Source organism: Trachurus trachurus (genome assembly GCF_905171665.1).
Source record: "Trachurus trachurus genome assembly, chromosome: 9".
Classification (NCBI taxonomy): Eukaryota; Metazoa; Chordata; class Actinopteri; order Carangiformes; family Carangidae; genus Trachurus; species Trachurus trachurus.
Window position 1 is genome coordinate 30,239,082 of NC_139895.1, and position 20,639 is coordinate 30,259,720.

At 41.2% G+C, this 20,639-nt stretch overlaps 1 protein-coding gene across 1 annotated transcript in view; it reads right to left on the reverse strand.

The window, feature by feature from the left end:
- Window positions 1-20,639, reverse strand: part of adgrd1 (adhesion G protein-coupled receptor D1) — a gene marked incomplete at its 5' end in the record, with an annotated part of 29,281 nt that overhangs the window by 3,087 nt on the left and 5,555 nt on the right. Inside the window, 12 exons of the mRNA XM_083979894.1 lie at window positions 609-762; window positions 1,382-1,493; window positions 1,697-1,800; window positions 4,329-4,452; window positions 5,045-5,118; window positions 14,580-14,721; window positions 15,896-15,971; window positions 17,228-17,335; window positions 17,680-17,803; window positions 19,402-19,452; window positions 19,581-19,730; window positions 20,258-20,325. Coding sequence (XP_083836020.1) covers window positions 609-762; window positions 1,382-1,493; window positions 1,697-1,800; window positions 4,329-4,452; window positions 5,045-5,118; window positions 14,580-14,721; window positions 15,896-15,971; window positions 17,228-17,335; window positions 17,680-17,803; window positions 19,402-19,452; window positions 19,581-19,730; window positions 20,258-20,325 — 1,287 coding nt within the window. The remainder of the gene's footprint in view (window positions 1-608; window positions 763-1,381; window positions 1,494-1,696; window positions 1,801-4,328; window positions 4,453-5,044; window positions 5,119-14,579; window positions 14,722-15,895; window positions 15,972-17,227; window positions 17,336-17,679; window positions 17,804-19,401; window positions 19,453-19,580; window positions 19,731-20,257; window positions 20,326-20,639) is intronic.

Here is a 20,639-nt window from a genome sequence, read left to right on the forward strand (position 1 = left end):
ACCTTATCACAGCTAATAGAAGCAGCAATTCATTATAAAACGAGTATTTACTTTTTTATGTATAACAGCTATACTTCTGTCAAACAAGTCTCCAGCACATAATTTGCAGTTGGCCACACAAAATGAAAAATTACTCTGGCTAGAAGAAAGGAAGTAATAAAAAGGGATCGTTTTTCCACTAATGGGTTCAGCATGTGAAGGAGAGACTATGCATTCCCCAGCAGCCAAAGACAGTATACGTATGTCCCAGGTTCTTTTTATCTGTCCATCAACTCCACTTCACTGAGATCAGCAGAGCCGGTTGTTATGCTGGAATGTTGTAACTCAAAGCAGATTCAGACCCCAGAGCAGGGTCAGAGTTATTTACTTGCCACAAATAATATTTGACCAGCATGGTGAATCAAAAAAAAAAAATACTGAAATCATATTTACAGTAATGGCCTGGCATAAGGTGGAGGCATAAAACTGGGACAGTTAAATGAGATGGCATACTACAAAAAGCAGGGAAATGAAACACACACACACACACGCGCGCGCGTGCGCACACACAAAATCATACAAGGAATACATTATGCAAGTAACACTGGTATCTTTCTGAGCACACCTACCCCAGCCGATGCCATAGTAGTAGAAGTGTTTGCTCATTTCAGAGCCGAACACCTTGACCACCATACTGTAGAGGTGCAGGCCCTCCACCAGCATCCAGGCGAACGCGCTCAGAAAGAAGAAGTGGAGCAGGATAGCCATCACCTTACAAGGCAGCTGGGACAGGGGACAAAATCTAACTTTAGTCTGTTCTGTTTTCATTTTGTTGTGGTTATCTTCCATTCAGGATTTTTTTCACACCATAGTTCACATCATACATCATCTTCCTCAGTATTTATTGTTATAATCACAAGATTAATAGAATCAACAACACAATACACTGCAAAACTCAAAATCTTTCCAAGAATATTTGTCTTATTTCTTGTCAAATGTCTCATTTCTAGTCAAAACTAATCTCTTTCCACTTAAAATAAGACTCATCACTTAAAAATTAACTTGTTTTTAGATAATTTTCACTTGTTTCAAACAAATCTTCACTTGAAATAAGTAGAAAAATCTGCCAGTGAAAGCAAGTTTTTTGTGCTTGTAACAAAGAAAGAAAAACTTGCTCCACTATCAGATTTTTCTACTTATTTCAAGTGAAAATATGCTTGAAAGAAGTAAAAAAAAAAAAAAAAAGTGGCTAAAAACAAGCTACTTTTTATGTGATGAGTCTTATTTTAAGTATAATGAGATTTGTTTTGACTAGAAATGGCATTTTGACTAAAAAATAAGACAAATATTCTTGGTAAGACATTTGAGTTTTTGCAGTGTATGCACTACTGTATGTATCTACCGTGCCCGGGTCGAAGCTAGCGCTGATGAGCAGTAAGATCTCAGCCACCAGGATGGCGAAGGACAGGTTGGCGTGGATGTGGTAGCGTTGGTTACGGATGGTACTCACTGACCTGCACAGCAACATAAAGATGACATCACATTAACTTAGTGACTTGGTAACAGAACACACTTGGTACACAAAAGGTAAGAACACATACAGTATACAGTGCTTGTACCTACATGTACATGTTGTTGATCAGTAGATTTATGAAATGAAATTTGCTGTATATGTTTAACACAGCTTATGCGTGACTCTGACTGATTTAGTACTCACGACAGGACAGCAAAAGTGACCAGAGTGATGGCAAGGCAGAAGATGGAGATTGAGCAGCCGACGTAACCAATGGCTGACAGTGCCACCTGGTGGCCGGTGGTGAGCTGTGGAGGGAGAAAAATCTCCATCAACAACAGACAAGACAACAAACATCTAAAAATGATTGATTGATTATTCTGCCTTTTGGTATATACAAAAAGCTGGAGTTTATATTGTCTAATTCAGCTTGTATCATTAGCCAAGAAATTCCAAGGAGGCTTGCAGAGTTTATGATGATGAACACAATACCGAATCACATTAGTATTTCTCAGCCTGGGAACGACCATGTGGGTGTCATAAAACCCTTGAAGGCTAAATCTGAAAGACTAACATTGGAATTACAAGCCAGCTTTTTGTAATAGTAAGAATTAATTTCTGCACATTTTAAATACATATTAAAGTACAGTTGTGAAACTATTTTTATGCTTCTGGGAAAAGCATAAAAAATACTGTGTCCCTCCATACGCACATATCCGCTACATATGGATGTGTGCATTGATGCTGTTTTGGAGTTCCAGCTATTTTAAGGGTTTGGGTTTGATTCTCCATTAACTGTCTTCATATGTGCCTTGTCATTACGAGGGCAGAGGAGTCTCAGCCTTCCAGAAAAGGGATATGTGGGATGTTCCCTCGCAGCTGAGGGATAAGGCAGCCCACTAATTAAAGACTGACTGAGGGAAAGTATAGCATCAAATAGACTTCTGCTCCTTAAAAACTGCACTGGGCCACTCTGCTGCAATAAGAGGTCTTCTATTTAAAGAAACCATCGTGGATGCTGACCATACTCATATGAATTGTGTTCATCATGGATAAGAAAGATTTAGTCTGAGGTGAATGTGTGTACATAGGATTGTTGTTTTAAAGAGAAGAGAAGAGAAGAGAAGAGAAGAGAAGAGAAGAGAAGAGAAGAGAAGAGAAGAGAAGAGAAGAGAAGAGAAGAGAAGAGAAGAGAAGAGAAGGATAAATGTTTTCCCTGATGTTTTGAAACAATTCTTGAGACTGTGGTCCTGAAGGAATGGACCACTGACCTATGGAGCGACCCAAAAGAACCACACTTAATCATGGTTGTCCAGACTTCTTCAGTATAAAACCACCAGTGAAACCGACAGTGTGACTGTGTAGGTCTGCTTACAGGGGGGGGATAGGGAACTGTCCAGCGGCTGCAATGGGGCTTCTGGTTGGTGGGTTACTGTGTGGTAAGCCACTGCTTCCTGTCCAATTACGCTCCTACAAATCTACTTATTTTGTGACACAGAATGAGAGGCCCTCTTATGAATATGGCTGATGTAGAGGAAGCTGAACTAGGTGGTAGTTTACCTTTTCTGAAAAATTCCAAACAACAGATTTAAGGTAAAGCATTGTTGTGAAAATCCCCAGGAAGGATTTTTCTCAGCAGACCTGTCACAGCATAAGGCAGAGGTGTTACAACTGATTCTACTCTAATGTCCCAGTGAGCCATGGAAAATACCGTGGACTGGATACTAGATTGAAAGATGGCAGTCATTCTTTTAAATGAATATTGCTCCCACTCGGGTCATAGACTTTATGTTGGGATGACATTCTGCACATAAATCATGTTTTTCAAGTCTCAGTCTCAATGGGTTCAAATAATTTACTGTCTTATGAAGTTGCTCTATGGGGAAACTGTTCGGTCCACAGAACTGTGAGTTGCAAGTGGAACACAGCGAGTCTGAGTGCTGGTGTCGTATCCAGCTCTCTTAACTCAGCGGTGGCCAGGACTCTGATGCTGAAGCAGCTCAACTGAAGGTTGAACTTTTCCTTCTCTGACACGTCCTAATGTCAGCCACAATCCTAAAATAATGAATTCTATTGGACATTTGGGGGCAGTTCAACAAGCTATGAATACAATGCTGACATATTATGACCTTAAATGAAGTTGATATGGCCAATGGCCTTTAGCAAACAGTTGCCTATTTTACACCCTAAATATATGGCCTCCTTTTTCTCACTTCCTGGTAAATGTGAGTGCAACATTCCCTCTTCTTTTCCTGTTAAGCACCTTAACGCTATCCTATGTTCAACAGCCAGTTTCTGCTATTTTATTAAACAGATAAAACAGCTGCCTGTTGTGGATGTTTTCTGAGAAACTGGATACAAAGATAGCAGATTCCAGGTGAACACTCAGAGGAATCAAATCCTCCCAAGTTGGATGGTGGCTCCGTGTGGACTTGGCTGGGACATGGCTAAAAGCAGTGACTGTTTTCACTGTGACATCACAAAGTTACAGCAGTCCTGCTGAGTTGTTTTAAGGCTCATTTGAGTACAGACTGTGTGTTTTTCCATGGACCGAGCGCTTTGATAGTTTCCCAGTATTAAAACAGAGCAAAAAGAACAGAAAGACATGGAAATGTCACTTCGTACAGTATGAGACCTTTAAAGTCGTGGGAAGTAAAGCAAGAACAATAAATTGCAAGAAGTTAAAATACTCTGCGTGCCTGAACTGCTGAGTCAAGCGATCATACAGTACTTTGTGGGTTCATCATCACGAGCAAATCGTCTCACATTACATATTACACATAGTCATGAAAAAATGCAAAACTGTCAATTTCAGCTGCAGACAAAATGTTTTTACCTTTAAGGGCACCACTTGCATAAGGATGGCGAAGTTTGTGAGGTGGTTGCACAGACATACGGAGTACGTTAAGTTTCCATCTGAGCGCACACAACCTTCGTTTGACCACACTCCCTCTTTTGAACTGAAAAACACAACAATATAAAAATATAGAAAAAAACATTTTCAGAAATGTATCATGGTTTTTGCATAAAGAGCAAAATGCAATACACAGAGAAACTAGACAAGGTTTTATAGGAACACAGCTGGCAGAGATCGCACAACACGATCCACTGTGGGAGGCACACAGAGACATTTGTGTGCTAAATTTACCAGGGCAGTCTGACAGGACAATCTAATAATTCACATTTTTCTTGAGTTTCAGGGCGGAGAGGAGTAAAGAGAGCAAACCTTTGAATCCAACTAAAACACACTCCCTTTTAAAATGATCTATGCTTTCTAAATAGAGTTTTGGCTCAATTTATCAGATCTCCAGATTTTCACAGACTGTTGATCAAGATATGGCAATCTGAAACAGCAACACGTGTAAGTAACACTGGATGTTTTTCATTTGAAGGAGAAAAGGGAAATGCACCATTTCCAAACGATTTCCTATGATTTACAGCCTGAAAGACTCAAGCAAAGAATATTCACCAATCAAGATAAAATCTCCCTGGCTCTGTGACTGAATGAATAACTAAGATGTACGCTATTCAAGTTATTTAACAAAAACCCACCTGTAGTCCAAGAAGGCACAGTAGAGGAAGACTTTATTGCTCTGATTTAGTACTTGGTCCTGCTGTTCTTTAGTCTGAAAAAGAAAGGTTGGATAAAATTGAGATTTTTAATTGCGGGAGAAAAGTATGTGAGATAGGAAAAGATTTGCTTGTGGGCTGTACAGGCGCATTAAATTACATGCTTTGTTCTCCCAAAACTAATAGCAACCTATTTGGAAAATCTACTTTGATCCAGAGGACGGCATGGAATTTTTCAGACAGCAATTAGCAGCAGTCTTTTCAAAATGCTCATTGGCTTATTTTCCAGTGATAGACTCAACACAGAATCACATCTGGATATGTTATTAAAAGATACATGTAAAAAAAAAAAAAAAAAAAAACCCTCCACACTCAGAATACAGATTGCATTAATGTTGATTATGGTACAAAATTAAAAACGATTCGCCAGTGCCTAAATCTCTGGAAACAAAGACTTCAACTGAAGAGATCTGAGATCATAGACAAGGAAAGACAAGACGCAGATCGTCACTTAGTGAAGGTGATTATTACCCTGAGCGAAAATCCCTACTGTCTTTAAGAACGTTATTTGATTATAAATCACTTTTTCCATGTCATTCCATAATATGAGATTTGGAGTCCCGAGAGACAGTGAGCTAATGGCTACAGTGCAAGAATGCAATAATTGGGGCTTGGCCCTGGTTTCAGGTCAAACCACTACCCTCCTCAATCTGTCATCTGAGGAAAACAACACTTCCATTGGCTGCTTGTGTGTACACGGAGAGACTCCACACCTCTCCTCACTCCCCGAGCCTTGACTCTCAGACTGGGTAAGTGTATGATTAGATGGACTGTGTCTGCACTATTTCCTTCTGGAAAAAGTGAGAGTGAGAGTGAAACTGACTGTCAGGCTGTCTGTTTCCTGGCCCATAGGCTCAGTGATTCATATTACAAAGCATCACACAATACGTTGACTTCATTGTGTAACCAAATCGCTGCTCTCATTCTGTCTGTTTCACACATGCAGCTCTTTAGTCATCGTGTAGTGTGACCCTCAAGATGAACACAATGGACGGATATTCGTTTGGCCAATTAGAGCGGGCAGGACGACGGATCCAAGAGCCATGAGAGCGCAGTAAATGCGGCCCGTCATCACAAGCCGACGGCCAACTTAGAGGAGCTGCAGGCAAACCCACGGGTGAATTTACTGCTCCCCCGTGGGCTTTAAGAAGTCACTTTTTTTGTGTTTTTTAAATGAAAGCAAATGGAAGAGAAACAAACTGTAGCTGGCACACATTTGTAAGTCTTGCTTTACAGTGTCATATTTGCTCTTGACAATGGCTGAGCCTTTAATGTTGCTGTGCAATGAAGGAAGACTAATTATCCACATTAGGCCCAAAATGTAAACCCTGGCTCATGGGAAACAATCCATCATCATCATCAAACCCTGATATGTACCAGACACAAGCTAATATATACATTAACTAACAGACCATCACACATATAAGGAGTGCCGTCTTGCCATGCTTCCTCTCTAGCAACTGTCTGTTTGTGGTATATACACAGCATGTGTTTTTTGAGTCACTGACTGACGAGAGGTGCAGGAAACCTGAAAGTCACTGGCAAGTGTTAAAATGCACTCAGAGATCTGGCCCAGCTCTGTGAACATGCTGTTGTTCCCCCCCACCCCCACCCCCCGTTGCCTCCAGGCCTCAGCATCTATACCAGCCAAGACTGCGGCTGGTGTGCTCCAACTCTTTATTAGCAACAGAAGGCCAGCAAACACCGCCTTGGAAATCACTTTGAGCGGTGAAAGGAGAACGGACGCAGAAAAAGGAAGAAGAGCAAGCGAACGCTATAGTGGAGTGACAGGGGAGTGATGCAGAACGACAGGCTGATAACAAAGAAGAGACAGAGAGAGAGAGAGGCAGATAAATCATAGATAACCAGTGTTTCTGCTGCTTTGATGTTTCATTCAGTGCAGCATCAGCTACACAACTCACTGACACCCCAGCAACAGTGCAGTTCAAAAAATATGAATTGTTTTAATCTCTAGATTTACCAGTGGCTCACTTTATGCCCTGAATTCAAACTCCAGCTAAAAGTACAGAGGAAATGACACAAAAATGAATCAAAGTTCCATTACTCTGAAAAATTGGTTGGGTTCTTATGTCTGTGAATTTCAAATATGCATATTTTCTTTTGTAGTACCTTAACCACAGCACTTCATGTAGGAATTGTAATCTATTATCAAATATCACAAGATAAACAGAATTGATTAACTTGATCAATGTTGTGTCGTGTAAAACACATTTGCTGTTGGAATTTGTGCAGAAATACAGTAAGTGCATGAGTAGTACAGACTGTCCTTAGTTACCTTCTACTCCAGTTGCATCTGATGAATCTTTGATTAACCAGCATTTGTCTGCTGTCAAATCTGGTTGTCTGTTTGTTATTCACTGTTGCACAGTGAAGGAGCAAGATGATTTTACATTTCAACCGTGTACAACTATGTAACAGATAAATAAATAGTCAGTCTTTCAGGTGAAACAGCTGCATGGGGATAAGAGCGCTGTAAATCACCATGCTCCCTAACAGCCATGTCATCATCATTACTTGATATATGATCGCGGTTTACATAATAGATGTTTAATGGTGTATCTGGAGGACCTTCAAATAGAAACACATCCCTATCAGTCACTTAGCCCAACACACCAATTGGTTGTCATTGGGAACAAATGACCCTCAAAATCAACATGACAGCCAAAGCAGGCCCCATCCTTTTCTGTTTTCAACTTGTTGGGTAGAATGATGAGGGATTAAAATAAACACTCTCATTTGAGCATTTAAGTCGTAGATGACGTTCAGCACCCTGCAATTTGTTGTTGGTGTCTTTCAGACCTCCTATGATTGGCAGAGCTGGAAGCCGCAGCCTCGCTGTGGTCGAGCTGTAGCTCCAGCAAACGCCGGACAACATATGGCTCAGCAAATCCCAAGATACGGGCAACACCACGCCAATTTAAGTCTTAGCTGTTGACAGCTGCTTCTAAAGCGAGGCACAAATAAAGAAAAGATGGAGCGAGCTGCACACCACCCATCATCTTGTTTCAGCTTCACATTCACACACACAGTCTGAAATAATGATGCTGTCTTTTGAAGTAATACAAACTCATTAGCATGCAGCTTTTTGTATTCACTGCCAAAGATGATGCCTTTTGAACTTCCACAGAAAATTGTAACATTTCAGACACTTTTTTAAATGGCCACTGTCGTGTACTGTGACAATATCCATCATCGTTTTTATTTCTTCTTTTTTTTTATTATTACCCGCTGTAAAGCACTTTGGTACACCGAAAGGATTGTTGTAAAGGGCTGTATAAATAAAGTACATTTACATTTACATCAGTAAAAAGTCAACATTGTGCTAGATAGAAGATATAAATGTTGTTGCAGTTAAAGTGGACGATAAAGTTCACTTTAGCTCTAAAAAGAAAGAATCTGAAATACTGTGGTATCTTCATATTTAATCAAAAACATTAAAACTTTCCTCAATGTACTGGTATTTCCGAGTGCTTTTCATGTGAATTTGAGAGCATGTAGTTCAATGCAGTGGAAAAAGTCTGTGAGAGGACTTTGAGTTAAGATTTTTTCGTTTTTGTTTTTTCAAATTTAAAATATAATTTATGAGAAAGTCCTGCATTCACCCACTCACTCCATCCAGCACTGGTAAAACAATATGCAACCACAAGAGCAGTCAGACATATTTCAGGAGCAATGAAGTCTAAATAAAGGCTTTGCTTGTGCTAAATTTAAAAAGCAGTCACACATTACACAATTGGGTGAGCGAAGAAGTGAGCAATCTCCTTTTTTCCTCAAACTTTTCAAATATTTGAGAGCACAGAGAGTGTCATTTGGACTGCAACTGTGTATTTGGTATAGGTATCATTTTTTAACAGAGCAGCTGCCAGCGGGGCCATAACAGCACTGAAACTCATCAGTCACACTTTGCACAATCATAAAGCGTAATTTAAAGCTACCGTCATATTTTGTGGAAGTCTACAGTAGGTTAAAGTGATATGAGTCAACAACTGCACCGGGCCAGCCTTTTGACAAAAGCTACACTGTTCTGTATGACAGGGGATACATGCATTTCCCCAAAACTACGTCTACTGCTGTTAAATGTAGGAAAGGAAACACATTATTGAAGTATGTCTGAGAAAGGTATGGTGTAATATTACTCAATCCAGAGGTCTACAACCAGCTCAAACTTTGACATGCAGTTTGAGAAAATCTTCCCCTTGAACCACCTTAAGGTCGATATATTAAAGTATCACAGTGATGGAGCACAGATGTCATGGTTGTTGTAACAGGGCTTTTCAATCAGGGGCCAGACTTGAGCTGATCCACGTACAGCATGTGGAGTAACAATCTGAATCCATGCAGCAAAACACAACTGGCCATGAGTGAGATCATGTCGTCAGGGGAGATGTAATAAGACATGCAGCTGTGGTCTCAGCTCCGTCTCTGAGGTAGACACCGAAAACAACCAGACGTGTTGATAGGCATTCAGGGTGTGAGGAAAACTGGGGACAATTAAACAACCCCAAAAGTTACAGGATTGTTTTAGTTACGGTAAGTGGTGGATGTTCAGTGACTATTACTATGGTTCAAAACAACAAACGTGAAAAGCGTTGTGTTTTTTTTTTTCTTTTTCTTTCTTTCTTTCTCTCTTCCTTTTGGAACTAAGCTCACATGACAATGGGAGAGGTTCTTCCATGCTTGAATTCATGTGTTAAATTCTCACGGGCTTTCATATGGGCCCATTGGTTTCTGGCCAGTTTCTGCAGGAACATGACACTTTCATTCGCAAGATGAGGGCAGATTTTTTAGCCTTTGGTGCAAAGTTGAATTATGGGAAATTAACCACATAAAAAAGGTATTGATATAAAACTTTCAGCTGATTTAGTTCAGTGATCATTTTACAACCTGTACTTATATATCACATAAAACCAGTCACTTGAATTGTTAAAGCAGAAGTAAGCTGAATTTTTGTGTTAATATATGTCTTAAATAGTTATATCTTCCGATGGCAATCACTTATATAGAGTGTTTGGTCTGAAACACGGGTCTGTCAGTCACTCTGCTCTGCTGTAAGCCGAGGAGAAAACTTTCCTTGTATCCTACAACCTTTATCCAATGAGAAGAGAGAACGGCATAAAGGGGCGGTCCTCTCTGTGTGTGCAGCCAAGGGATGCGCGTGAATGTGGTGACGTAGGGACGAGGGCGGGGACTGCTAACTCCATCGGCTGACACGAAGTTAGCCAAAACCACCGGATCGCTTACTTCTGCTTTAAAATAGCTGAACATAATGTCCAATATACCCTTATCTAAGCCAATAGAAACACTCGTATAGAGCGAATCAGCAGGGTCTTCTCCTTTCCTCTGGGCTTAAGCTCTGCTTTGGTCAGCATCTAACAGGAGGTGGTGGTCGTGAGGTTTGAGTGCTGAAAAAGGTGGGTGGGTGGGTGGGGGGTTGGGGGGCTCTCAATGGGAGGAGCTGAAGAAAGGGACTCTAAATCTCTTAGCAAGAGAGGCATAGCAATAGCCAGACCGCCATCTGCGATTGATCAGTATGTTGGCTCACGCAGTCCCTGTTTGTATGTGTGTGTATGGATGGGCGTGGGTGGCTGGGGGAGAGAAGAGAGAGAGAGAGAGAGAGAGAGAGAGAGAGAGAGAGAGAGAAAAGGAGGAAAGGAGGAGAGCTTTTACCCACAAGGTTTGAGCTGGGCGTGTGCTAGGAGTTATAAAAAGACTGGCAAAATAAATAGCAGTTATTGTGGCAGAGAGAACTGATACCAGCACCGGCACACATGATTAAAAGATTAAGCGTATAAGGGGGTATCAGAAAATGTGAAGTAACCTTTGCGTGTGTATTTTCAAAGCGGCGGAACAATTAATCCATTAGTCCACACACGTATAGGAAGCTCCGACAAGTCTAGACAACTGTGTAAACAAAGGCCATCCAGTTCCCCTCTCTGCCCCTGACCTCTTCACTCATTTCCCACAAACCCTCCCTCATGTTCTTTAAATTATGGGAGGGACCCGATAGATAAAACATAACAGAGAACTTAGTCAGTAGAGGTTTTTTTCTGTCCAGTCATATTTTAACTGATAGTTTAGCTCATGATAAGATCAACTGAGGTAATTTAATCAATTCAATACTCTGTTTTCAATCTGTAAAAATATTATTGAATATGCTAAATTTGTATTAACAGTGTTGAAAAGAAGACGTAAGAGGAGTTTGACATTTTGGGAACTCTAACTCAGATTGAGCCAAGAAGAAATCCAGCACGTAGCCCCTGATAAAATTGTGTATTGTCTGAATAAAGTGAATGAAATTGTAGAAGTGACATGTGAAAAAGTGAGATTTAAAGTTGCTTGTGGGGTAGAGCTGTCTACTTGCTGTTTCCTTCTACTTAAAGTGTCACTGTGAAGCTAAGCTAAGCTTACTTGAAGGCTAGCTGTGACTTCATATTTGACGTACAGATTTTAAGGAGCTACTTGAAAGTTTTTTCTGCTGCTGAATGTGGTTTTTCTTGCTGGAAATGGGTGGTGGTGATTGTGGCTTGGCAAGAGCTTTAGCCATCATTGTGTTAACAAGACAAGAGGTTATAATATACTCTCTGAACAGCGCTACGTCTTCAGGGAAGCCCGATGGCAGTGACGAGGCTTGTGGCGGGCTAGCTGGTTAGCAGAAGAAGACCAGAGTTAACACTCCTGTTGCTTTCAAAAACTGAAGGCAGTTCATGAAGAAATGACATTTAATGCTAAACTCACAAAGTTTCTTCAACATTGGTATGTAAACAGCTGTTAAAGCTAACGCCAGCAAAACTTACAAATAGCTCCCTTGAGTGATATCAATCTTCATCTTTTCAAACACTCTGCCTAAAAGCACTGCAGATTATAAAATATCTAACCATTTCTTTAAAGTTAATGATCACAAGTTTTACATTGCGTCATAGATGAAATGAAATAAAGGTGAACTGAGGGACAGGTGGAGGCCACCAGCGCTCTACCAGTGCTGCCACCCTGTTCCACCCTTCGCCTCGTCCACCGAACTAACACACTGCTTTATAAGCCCGTAAAGCCAGGACCCCATGTCAAAATCTGTTTTTTAGATCCTTTCAGTTTTGACCCTATAAATCGACTTTGCTCATGAAATCAGTCTTTCCATTCATTCACTTCATACCATCGGTGTGATGGTTTGACGGAAGAAGAGGGCAGGGAGGAGGTGTCGGCCTTTTTATGTATGTATTAATGTTTAACTACAGACCCCAGTGCCTCCCACCCTCCTTTTTCTTCTCCTCTTCTCTCCTCCGGGCCTCTCAAACTGAACCGGACTCAGACAGGACTCATAAATCACCGGTGGAGCCATGGTCCAATCAACACCGCAGCTGAATGGCGTGAGAAAGCGCGTGGGCCTCCAGCAGCCTTGATAACACCTTGTCTGGGTATCAAACCTGCTTTGTGCCACATAACTCGAGATGTCGGCATCTCTGCTCTGACTGAGTCAGCTGGGAATGGCATGACCTCAGCGGTGAGCTCAGAGGGCGTCAATCAGGAGTGCAAGGTCACTCAGACACCCTCCACAGAGCTTTGACCTTCACTGATTGGAACCTGCTTTTTTTTTTTTTTTTTTTTTTTTTTTTTACAGGTCGGCGACTCCATCAATCCACTGTTTGATACATTTTATCATGGTAGGTGTCAGATAGAGAAGATAGATGACTTTTGGGTTTGAGCCATGACAGTGGGCGATTGTTTGTACAGTACAAGAGGTGGCACACAGGATTTGTTGTAACCATGACAGCCTGAAAGACAAATGAGGGAGCTGACATGTTTCTACTTTAGACACAGTCAGACCTCCTGCTAGGTTTTAATGAAGTCACTGGGATAAACTGAGAGGTCAGCTGCAAATCACCTCCTCGAGCTCACTGAAGCGGTGCCATGAGAGGACTACTTTAAGGTTCAACTTGCAGGAGGTAAAGTGCAGCGTAAACAATGGCGGCTAAGTTTTGCCACATACTGAGTGAGCCACCCTCCCTGCCTCCGAGCTAGGGAGGTGATAAGTATCCACCAGTTGCCAAAGACATTAAAACTCCAAAAATAGTCACTTTTTGACTTAATCCAACCACAGGTCTGTGCTGCAATCCAGTTATAGCAAAACAGCCCCTTTCCTGGACGTGTTCACAGCCAAACGCACTGCGTGCCAAATTACGATGCTGCTCCTAAATATAAATGGTTGTCCATGCAGCCTAAGTAAAGCATGAAAGTGCTGGCACGGTGCGTTCCAATCAGTATGCGTTAGTAATAAGTATAACAGCTTATTTGTAATGGGTTAGAGAGGAAAGAATGTAAGAAACCTGATTTATCCTTACATCAGAGCAAAAGGCCGTCCAACTAAAACAGAAACACCTTGAATCAACAGACAGCAGAGCTGCTGAGCATCTCCAGCAGCCCCATAACAAAGGAGATTATAAGCCCTCTTCCATGGTGTCTGCTAAAACAAACACAGTAATCATTGTCACAGGAACCAGGCCAGATAATTGCAGCATAAACATTTATTTCTCCAGGGAAAATGAAGGCAAACACAGCAATATTGCCATGGTTTCATGAAGCTGCATGGTTTTAATTTGTACTGTTATGAGTGAGGAGAGAAAAAAAAGTTATTGGTTATTCACTTCAATAGAAAGTGAATAATTCTTGAAAGGGTCTTGTAAAGTAAACAGATCTACATTATTGGGGTTTAGTTGACTTGTCTGCTGAATTATTAATGAGACTGTATGATCCATGAGGCTACGCAATGCCTTTACACTACAAAAATGGCTTCAAAATCCAGTTACTGTGCAAAAAAGTACAAAAATATACATGGCTGTAAAATACACTGCTGCATCTCTGATTTTTACAAGGAAGCAAGCTAATGCAATACACATTTTTAAGTTAATTTTTTATGATGAGTTTCAACTGCATTTCCCAAGGAAAACTGGCACAGCTGCTGCCATAAAGCAGCAAGGAAAAAAACATGTTGTTCATAAAATAAAGTTATTGTTCCTTTCAAAGCACCCTAAGCCTACAGTTCAAATGTCCATAATCAGTTTGCTTTCTGGAAGCCACATGCTCTGTGAGGGAAAATTTAGGCAGGCTAATGAAAACCAAAATAAGCTTCACTCTTTGTGCCGGTGAGTGCCCGGCTGCACAAGCTTTGGTCAGTGATAAGACACTCATCTGCTTACATAACAAAATGCCAAATATAGAGCTGATAGATTTCATATGGGGGTATCCGGCCACTGTAGCCACAGGCAGACTGTGGCCATCTTTCCACTGATAAGGTGGGTGTCCCACACCCAGCGGCCGCCCTAGCCAACTGGAAAAGCACTCCATTTTCCCAGTGTGAACAACCCAGACAGGAAGTAAGATTCAGACAAAAGAGTCAAATATGAAATGCGAAGACAGTTGGACATCTAATGGGGTTGAATCTTACCAGGACGTGGGTGAGCACGATCTTGATGAGTGGTGCTCCTGAGAGGTTGACTGACAAGGCTGGTGAAGGCTCCACTTTCAGAGAGATTAGACGGCTTGCTACCTGGATCTTGTGGTCCTTGAAATCAGCTGCTTCATTAATCCTAAAAGGCAAAAAAGAGGGGGAAAAATAGATGATGAAAGAAAAGAAAGGCAGCAAAAGAGAAAAAAGAGAAGAGAAAAAAGAGGTACAGAGAGACATAAACAGTCATACCATCTTATATTAACTCACTAGTACCTTTCAATGCAGGTCACTTTCACACACGCTCAAAAGACTGGCTCACACTGCAGGTTCCCTCTGTTAACACTGAACTTGGAAAGACCAGTTTCTCTTACTGTTGCACCTACAACCTGGAACACTCTGCAAAATCATTTGAAACTTACCTCACTTTTATCAATGGGACAATTTAAAATCATAACTACATCTTATTTTACCTCGAACTGCTCCTGCTTTTAACTACACTTATGTTTCAATTTATCCTAGTCACCTTTAACTTCTGGTATAATGTTATGCTTTTGTATGTTTCAAATGTCTTGTCTTCTGTCCTTAAATGTTTTGTGTTTCATCTCGGCTGTATTGTAAATGAGGTTACTCCTCAATATATCTCAGAGTTTAAATAAAGGTTATGAAATGAAATGAAATGAAATATAAATAAAAGAAAATAACAAACACTGAGACACAAATCTACACAAAAGTGTTACACATGGTCCCAGAGCAGTAGCATTTAAGTGGGACTTTGATCATCTGTGTATAATCAGTCACGCTGACAACAGAAGTATTGCACCAGTAGTTTTCCAGAACATCCGATATGTGACATGGGGATCATACAAGCAGCACCTCTCTACGACAGAGGAGCCCAGCACTGGGAGGACGGCCTTATGAAAAAATAATCAGCCACAAACATTTCGTGCACTTGAACTTTTCCAAAGTATAAAGTCAAGAAAACATGTTGTTCAGTCACTGCTGTGTCGGGGTTAGTACAAGATAAACACTGCCGTGCAAGTGGAACAAGCTGGTCCAGTGATGAGACAATAACTGGGGGGAAAGGGGTGGATGTGTAGAGCTATTAGCAAGGGTGTATCAGTCAGTGGAGGTTGAGTGGTGAGATGGGAGATAGGCCAGAGGACAGATAAGGCCTTGGCTCCAGGCTTTAGCTGTCCTGAGGCGCAGGAAGCAGGGGCGCCTTAGTGCCAGTGGACCTGATTCACAGCACAGGAAATACAAATACAAAAATATATATTTACACCTTTAATTTGCTTTATAACCCATCCTCTTACCTGGTCTTCACAGGGCTGATCTCTTTATAGTAGTTGTGCATGTTGTGGTAGAAGAGGCCAACAATCGTGGTTTGAGCTGAGGAAAAAAAAAAAATTATAGTTGAATGTGAAAGGCATAGACAGAGAGCTGGGAATGTAAAGCAGTGCTGCTAAAATGCTCACAAAGAAGGGAAGTTAATTAACGCCATCTTGCCGCCACACGCTGGCACCGGCAGGCTAACAGGACTGTATACTCGCACAAGAGTGAAAGGGAGAGGGCCGCGAAGCACGTGGATGTTGGTAACTCTTATGAAACCTCTGCATGACTTCACTGGGAGAGCAGGGGGTCTGATCCCCCCCCACCCCTAATCTATCTTCCACTTTGGTCCCATCTCAACACCGCAAAGATAAACAATAAAATTAGAGGAAGTCCTTAATGGTCCTGTTCCTCCTTTCAAAGGCTTGCTTCCCCGGGCTCCGCTGACTGGGACCACATAAGCTGCGAGATGTCAAACAAATGTGTGGCGTGTATACTGCAAGAGGGTTTTAAGATTTAAAAAAAAAATATTTAATTTCAACAGGAAAACCCCCCAGGAAGTCCTGCAAGAGCTCTGGAGGTGGCCAGGAGTAGAGAGAATAAGAAAAAATCGAATCGTATCCAAACGTGCCAATTTATCGCATTCTCTGTATTTAATTAGTGTATAAAACCTCCCTCAGGAGCATTGCATACAGCCAGGTATTTAGAACCTATGAGTTAATTTGGACCTGGCTCTCATGTGTCAGGCAATAACATATCTTCCATTTCTGATAATAGTCCTTTAATGAATTATTAAAACTGTTTATTCCAGTGTTCGTTTGCAACACAGTGCACACGGCGGCCAGGTGGAGCCAAGGGAATCTGACCTGAACACAAAGTCAAACAAACTGAGTTTTAATGCCCACTGTAATTACTGCTCTCCTTCACTCCACTATGTGAGTCCATTCTTTTTAATGACAGAGGAAAGTGGAGAAAAGTGCTCTCTCACTCATTCTTTCTCTTTTGAATAAAAGGGTAACTGCCAACATTAAAGCCATGGCTGGATTTCTACGGCACACCATAAAGCCACACAAAAGCTCTCATGGCACTCCTGTCCTACACTGTTTGTTGTGTTAGTAGTCTTAAATCTAAGCATAATAAATTACTGGCCAATAACGAGAATCTCCCTGCTGGACAATTTTCCATGGGTGGAATCAGCATGAATATTGTGTAGCATTCACACTCAACCTGGTAACTATTTTCTTTACAAGGATTCAAGATATCAAAGGTCTGTTTTGTGCGTTACTCAGGACACTGATTGTAATACTTGCACTTACACTGCATAGTAAAAGCCTCTCCTGGCACAGAGATGTAGCTTTTGCCCTGTGTGGGGAAGCGATAATATTTCGGGTTGTAGTTCTTCGGGAGTTTCATCAGAGAGTAATCTGTAAGGGTCAGATATTAGACAAAGTGGCAATGGTTAAAAAAACAAACAAACTGAGAAGCAAGCAAAACAAGACAAATCTGCTTTCTCAGGGGTGGATCAAAGATGTCAGCCCTCGGGAGAGAAACACAAGAGGGCTTAGTGACAAACAAAATATTATGCAAAAACCCACACCCATGAGAGGCAAAATGGAGTGGGGTGATCCCTGCTTATTTGACCTGCATTTGTCCTCCGATTGAGAAAACTAATGATGTCAGCGTGACGGTCCATGTACTTCTACCCTAAGCGTGTCCACACAAACTACAAACATTGAGTCACCTTATGGAGAAATGACAGCATCCTGACCTGCAACAAAAGATGTTCCACCCAGGGAGATGAGAGAGTTCGGGCTGGGCTCCAGGTTAGTCACCATGTGTTCCATCACTCTGTCCACGGTCTCGATCAGCCCGCTGACCACAGGGGTGGACAGCTGCTCAGAAATGATCCAGAAAAAAAAAAAAAGAAGTTCACAATCAATTCAGTGTCCAGCACTGATTCATGCCGACCACCCTACCAGGCACAATACAGAAACATACATTAGGTCAGTTCCCTTAGTCCTCAGCATGTGAGGCCTGTTGTGAAAGGCCCTCTGTGATCATGGAGGAACCTTCTCAAAGTCTAATAAAATAACTGTAATGATATCATTTAAAGCTTTGACACTAAACATTTAGAATGAAAACTACATGCTACAAATGCGGTCTTTAAAAAATAAAGCAGCATGGAAAACATAAGAACATTATGCATTTTATTGCACTATGGCAATGCAGGACACAGTGATGTTAGAGCTTGACCCACAAGGAGTAAAAGTCAGAATACCTCGGCCTCTTTTACTTGAATTTTGTTGATTCTCATCACACTGGCTATTGAGTCACTCAACTTTATGTGTGTGCAATAAAAGTTGGAGTAGCTTTAATTCATGACAATGTACTAATAAGAAAAAATTGTAATATAATAAATATAGATTTCAACAAATAACATTTAAAGCCATTTAATTTAACTGCTTTTGGACAACGGCCACTTTGGCTAAAAAATGACAATTATGGGTTCATGTTTAAAATTGGCTCTAATGCTACAGTAGATGTGATTTAATAGCAGCACAAGTGGAGAAAAGTCATAAAGTCAATGTCAGTACTGTTAATAATAAAGACAAAGTCAGCTAATGTTTGTTTACAGTAGCTAGCTCACTTTGTCATAGCAGATCAAATAAGACTTGACCAGAAAAAATCTTGAGTGTACTCGACTAATTGATTGTGTGTATGTGTATGTGTGTGTGTTTTAATTATTTGAAAGAATGTTTTATTTGTTCCCTCAAAATTTACATCAAGTCTTTTCCAGATACGTACAAATATGTAGCATGCTAAAGTGCTACAGTGACAAAATATGCATGAATATACTATGTATCAATCATTTTTAAATACTGGGGTAATAATAGAAAACCAACTATTTAATTAAATTCAGTTGGATCAAGTAAAAAAGTGCAAAATGCAAATTAACAGGTGATTGTTGACTGTAATTTTAGATTAAACACGATGCATTCAAATGTGAAAAGAGAAGGTAATCACAGAAAGGTCCTGAAGGGATACTGAACGCTATATCTGCAATTTCACATTTACATTTACAGCGACATCTGTTTCAGCTTGCTCCCACACAAGCAGTCGTGCTAACGCTGAGCACTAAATGTACTGAAACCACACATTCACTCAGAATGTCTTTCCTCTGGAAAAGGTATGTGTGTATACAAGACACCAGGATGAGTATACAGTATGAAAAACTGTGAATTTGCATTCAAAGCATTGTCTCAAATACTTCATAGCACTGTAATTGACTCCATACTGTAATCTTGTGTGGGTATAATGCCAAATACTGTTATAGCTGCTGGCACCACATAGCCTATGCCAGAAATATGTGGTGTTACAATTTCAAACTCGTGTATCTTTTAAGTGCCCTGTATTAAAGTATTCACTCAATTGCATATGTTTCATTATGTCATCTTTGAACATTGCACAACAACAGTGTGAACTCATTTACCTCTGGCAGCGCTGGAGAGGACAGCACTTCTTCCACACTTTTGAGAAAAGCCTGGGTGGAAGAAAATGGACATCACGGAACTGTTGCATCATAATGCACATGGGTGGGCATTGCGTCTGTGTGTGAACCGGTCCTGAAAGTGTAACATGTGTGTGTCCATGTGTGTGGGACTGACTGACCTGTGTCAGGTTGCTGGCACTGTTGTGAGGAATGGTCCTATTGGGCAGCGCCTTCAGGAAGCCCAACACTGGCATGGACTCTGGGTCCGGGGAGGTTTGGACCTCCTCTCGCTGACTGCTGACAACAGGAGGACTCACTTCAGTGGCTCTCTGGGGACACAACACATCAGGCATCAGATGACGGTCACTATCAGGAGGAACTTTCCAAAGAGGCATGGAGTTCCAGCATACACAGGATGTTTACTGACTGATAGCCTGATTCAGGGAATAACTTTTTGGACAAGTGATTCAGTGTTGCTCTCTTTCAGTCCAGTGCCCTTAAGGGAGCCATTTTGTGTGTAGTGCTGAGCAGCTGTCTCCACTTTATTCTAGTTCTTTATCCGTTTTCTACCTCCAAAGCCTTTTAATAAACAGGAGTCTATTCACATGTGCTCTCAATATCCTTTCTCCCAACTCCTCTATCTTCAAAAGGAAATAACAGCTCAATAAGAAGTTTGTGTCACTGTTGAGTCAAGCTACGGCTGCCATCTGCCTCCTGTGCTTATTTTGGCTCTTAACCTTTCTGCAAAGTTGTCATACAATTTGGACGCTATATTTGTGAGGAAAACCTCAATAGGTCGCGCACGTGGTACAACAATTGTATCTAAGCCTTGCTAAGACACAAGTGACACACTTACGACTGTTGGCGCTGTTGAAGTGACCTCTTTGGAGACTCTCGGTGTCGTGGCAGAGGCAACTGCTTCACCTAGAAGAGACAATAACCAGGCATCTTTTAAAATAGGATGGGAGGCACACTAGTGACCTGCATAGATGGTTGTAATTCACTCTTTATCTCTGGTAGATTTCCCAGTTTAGATAGCCCCTGTCTTTTTTGTCATTTTGTTATTAGACCATTTGTTGAACTTGACCAGGCCTAGCTGCTGTAATGTAGCTGGACTTTATCACCATACAGCTTGCAGTTTACAAGGCTGGACCATGCCCAGTCATGAAAGGAGATAGATTACAACCTTCACAAAACTAGGATAATCAACCACATAATACTCTGCCACTAGCTTCTGT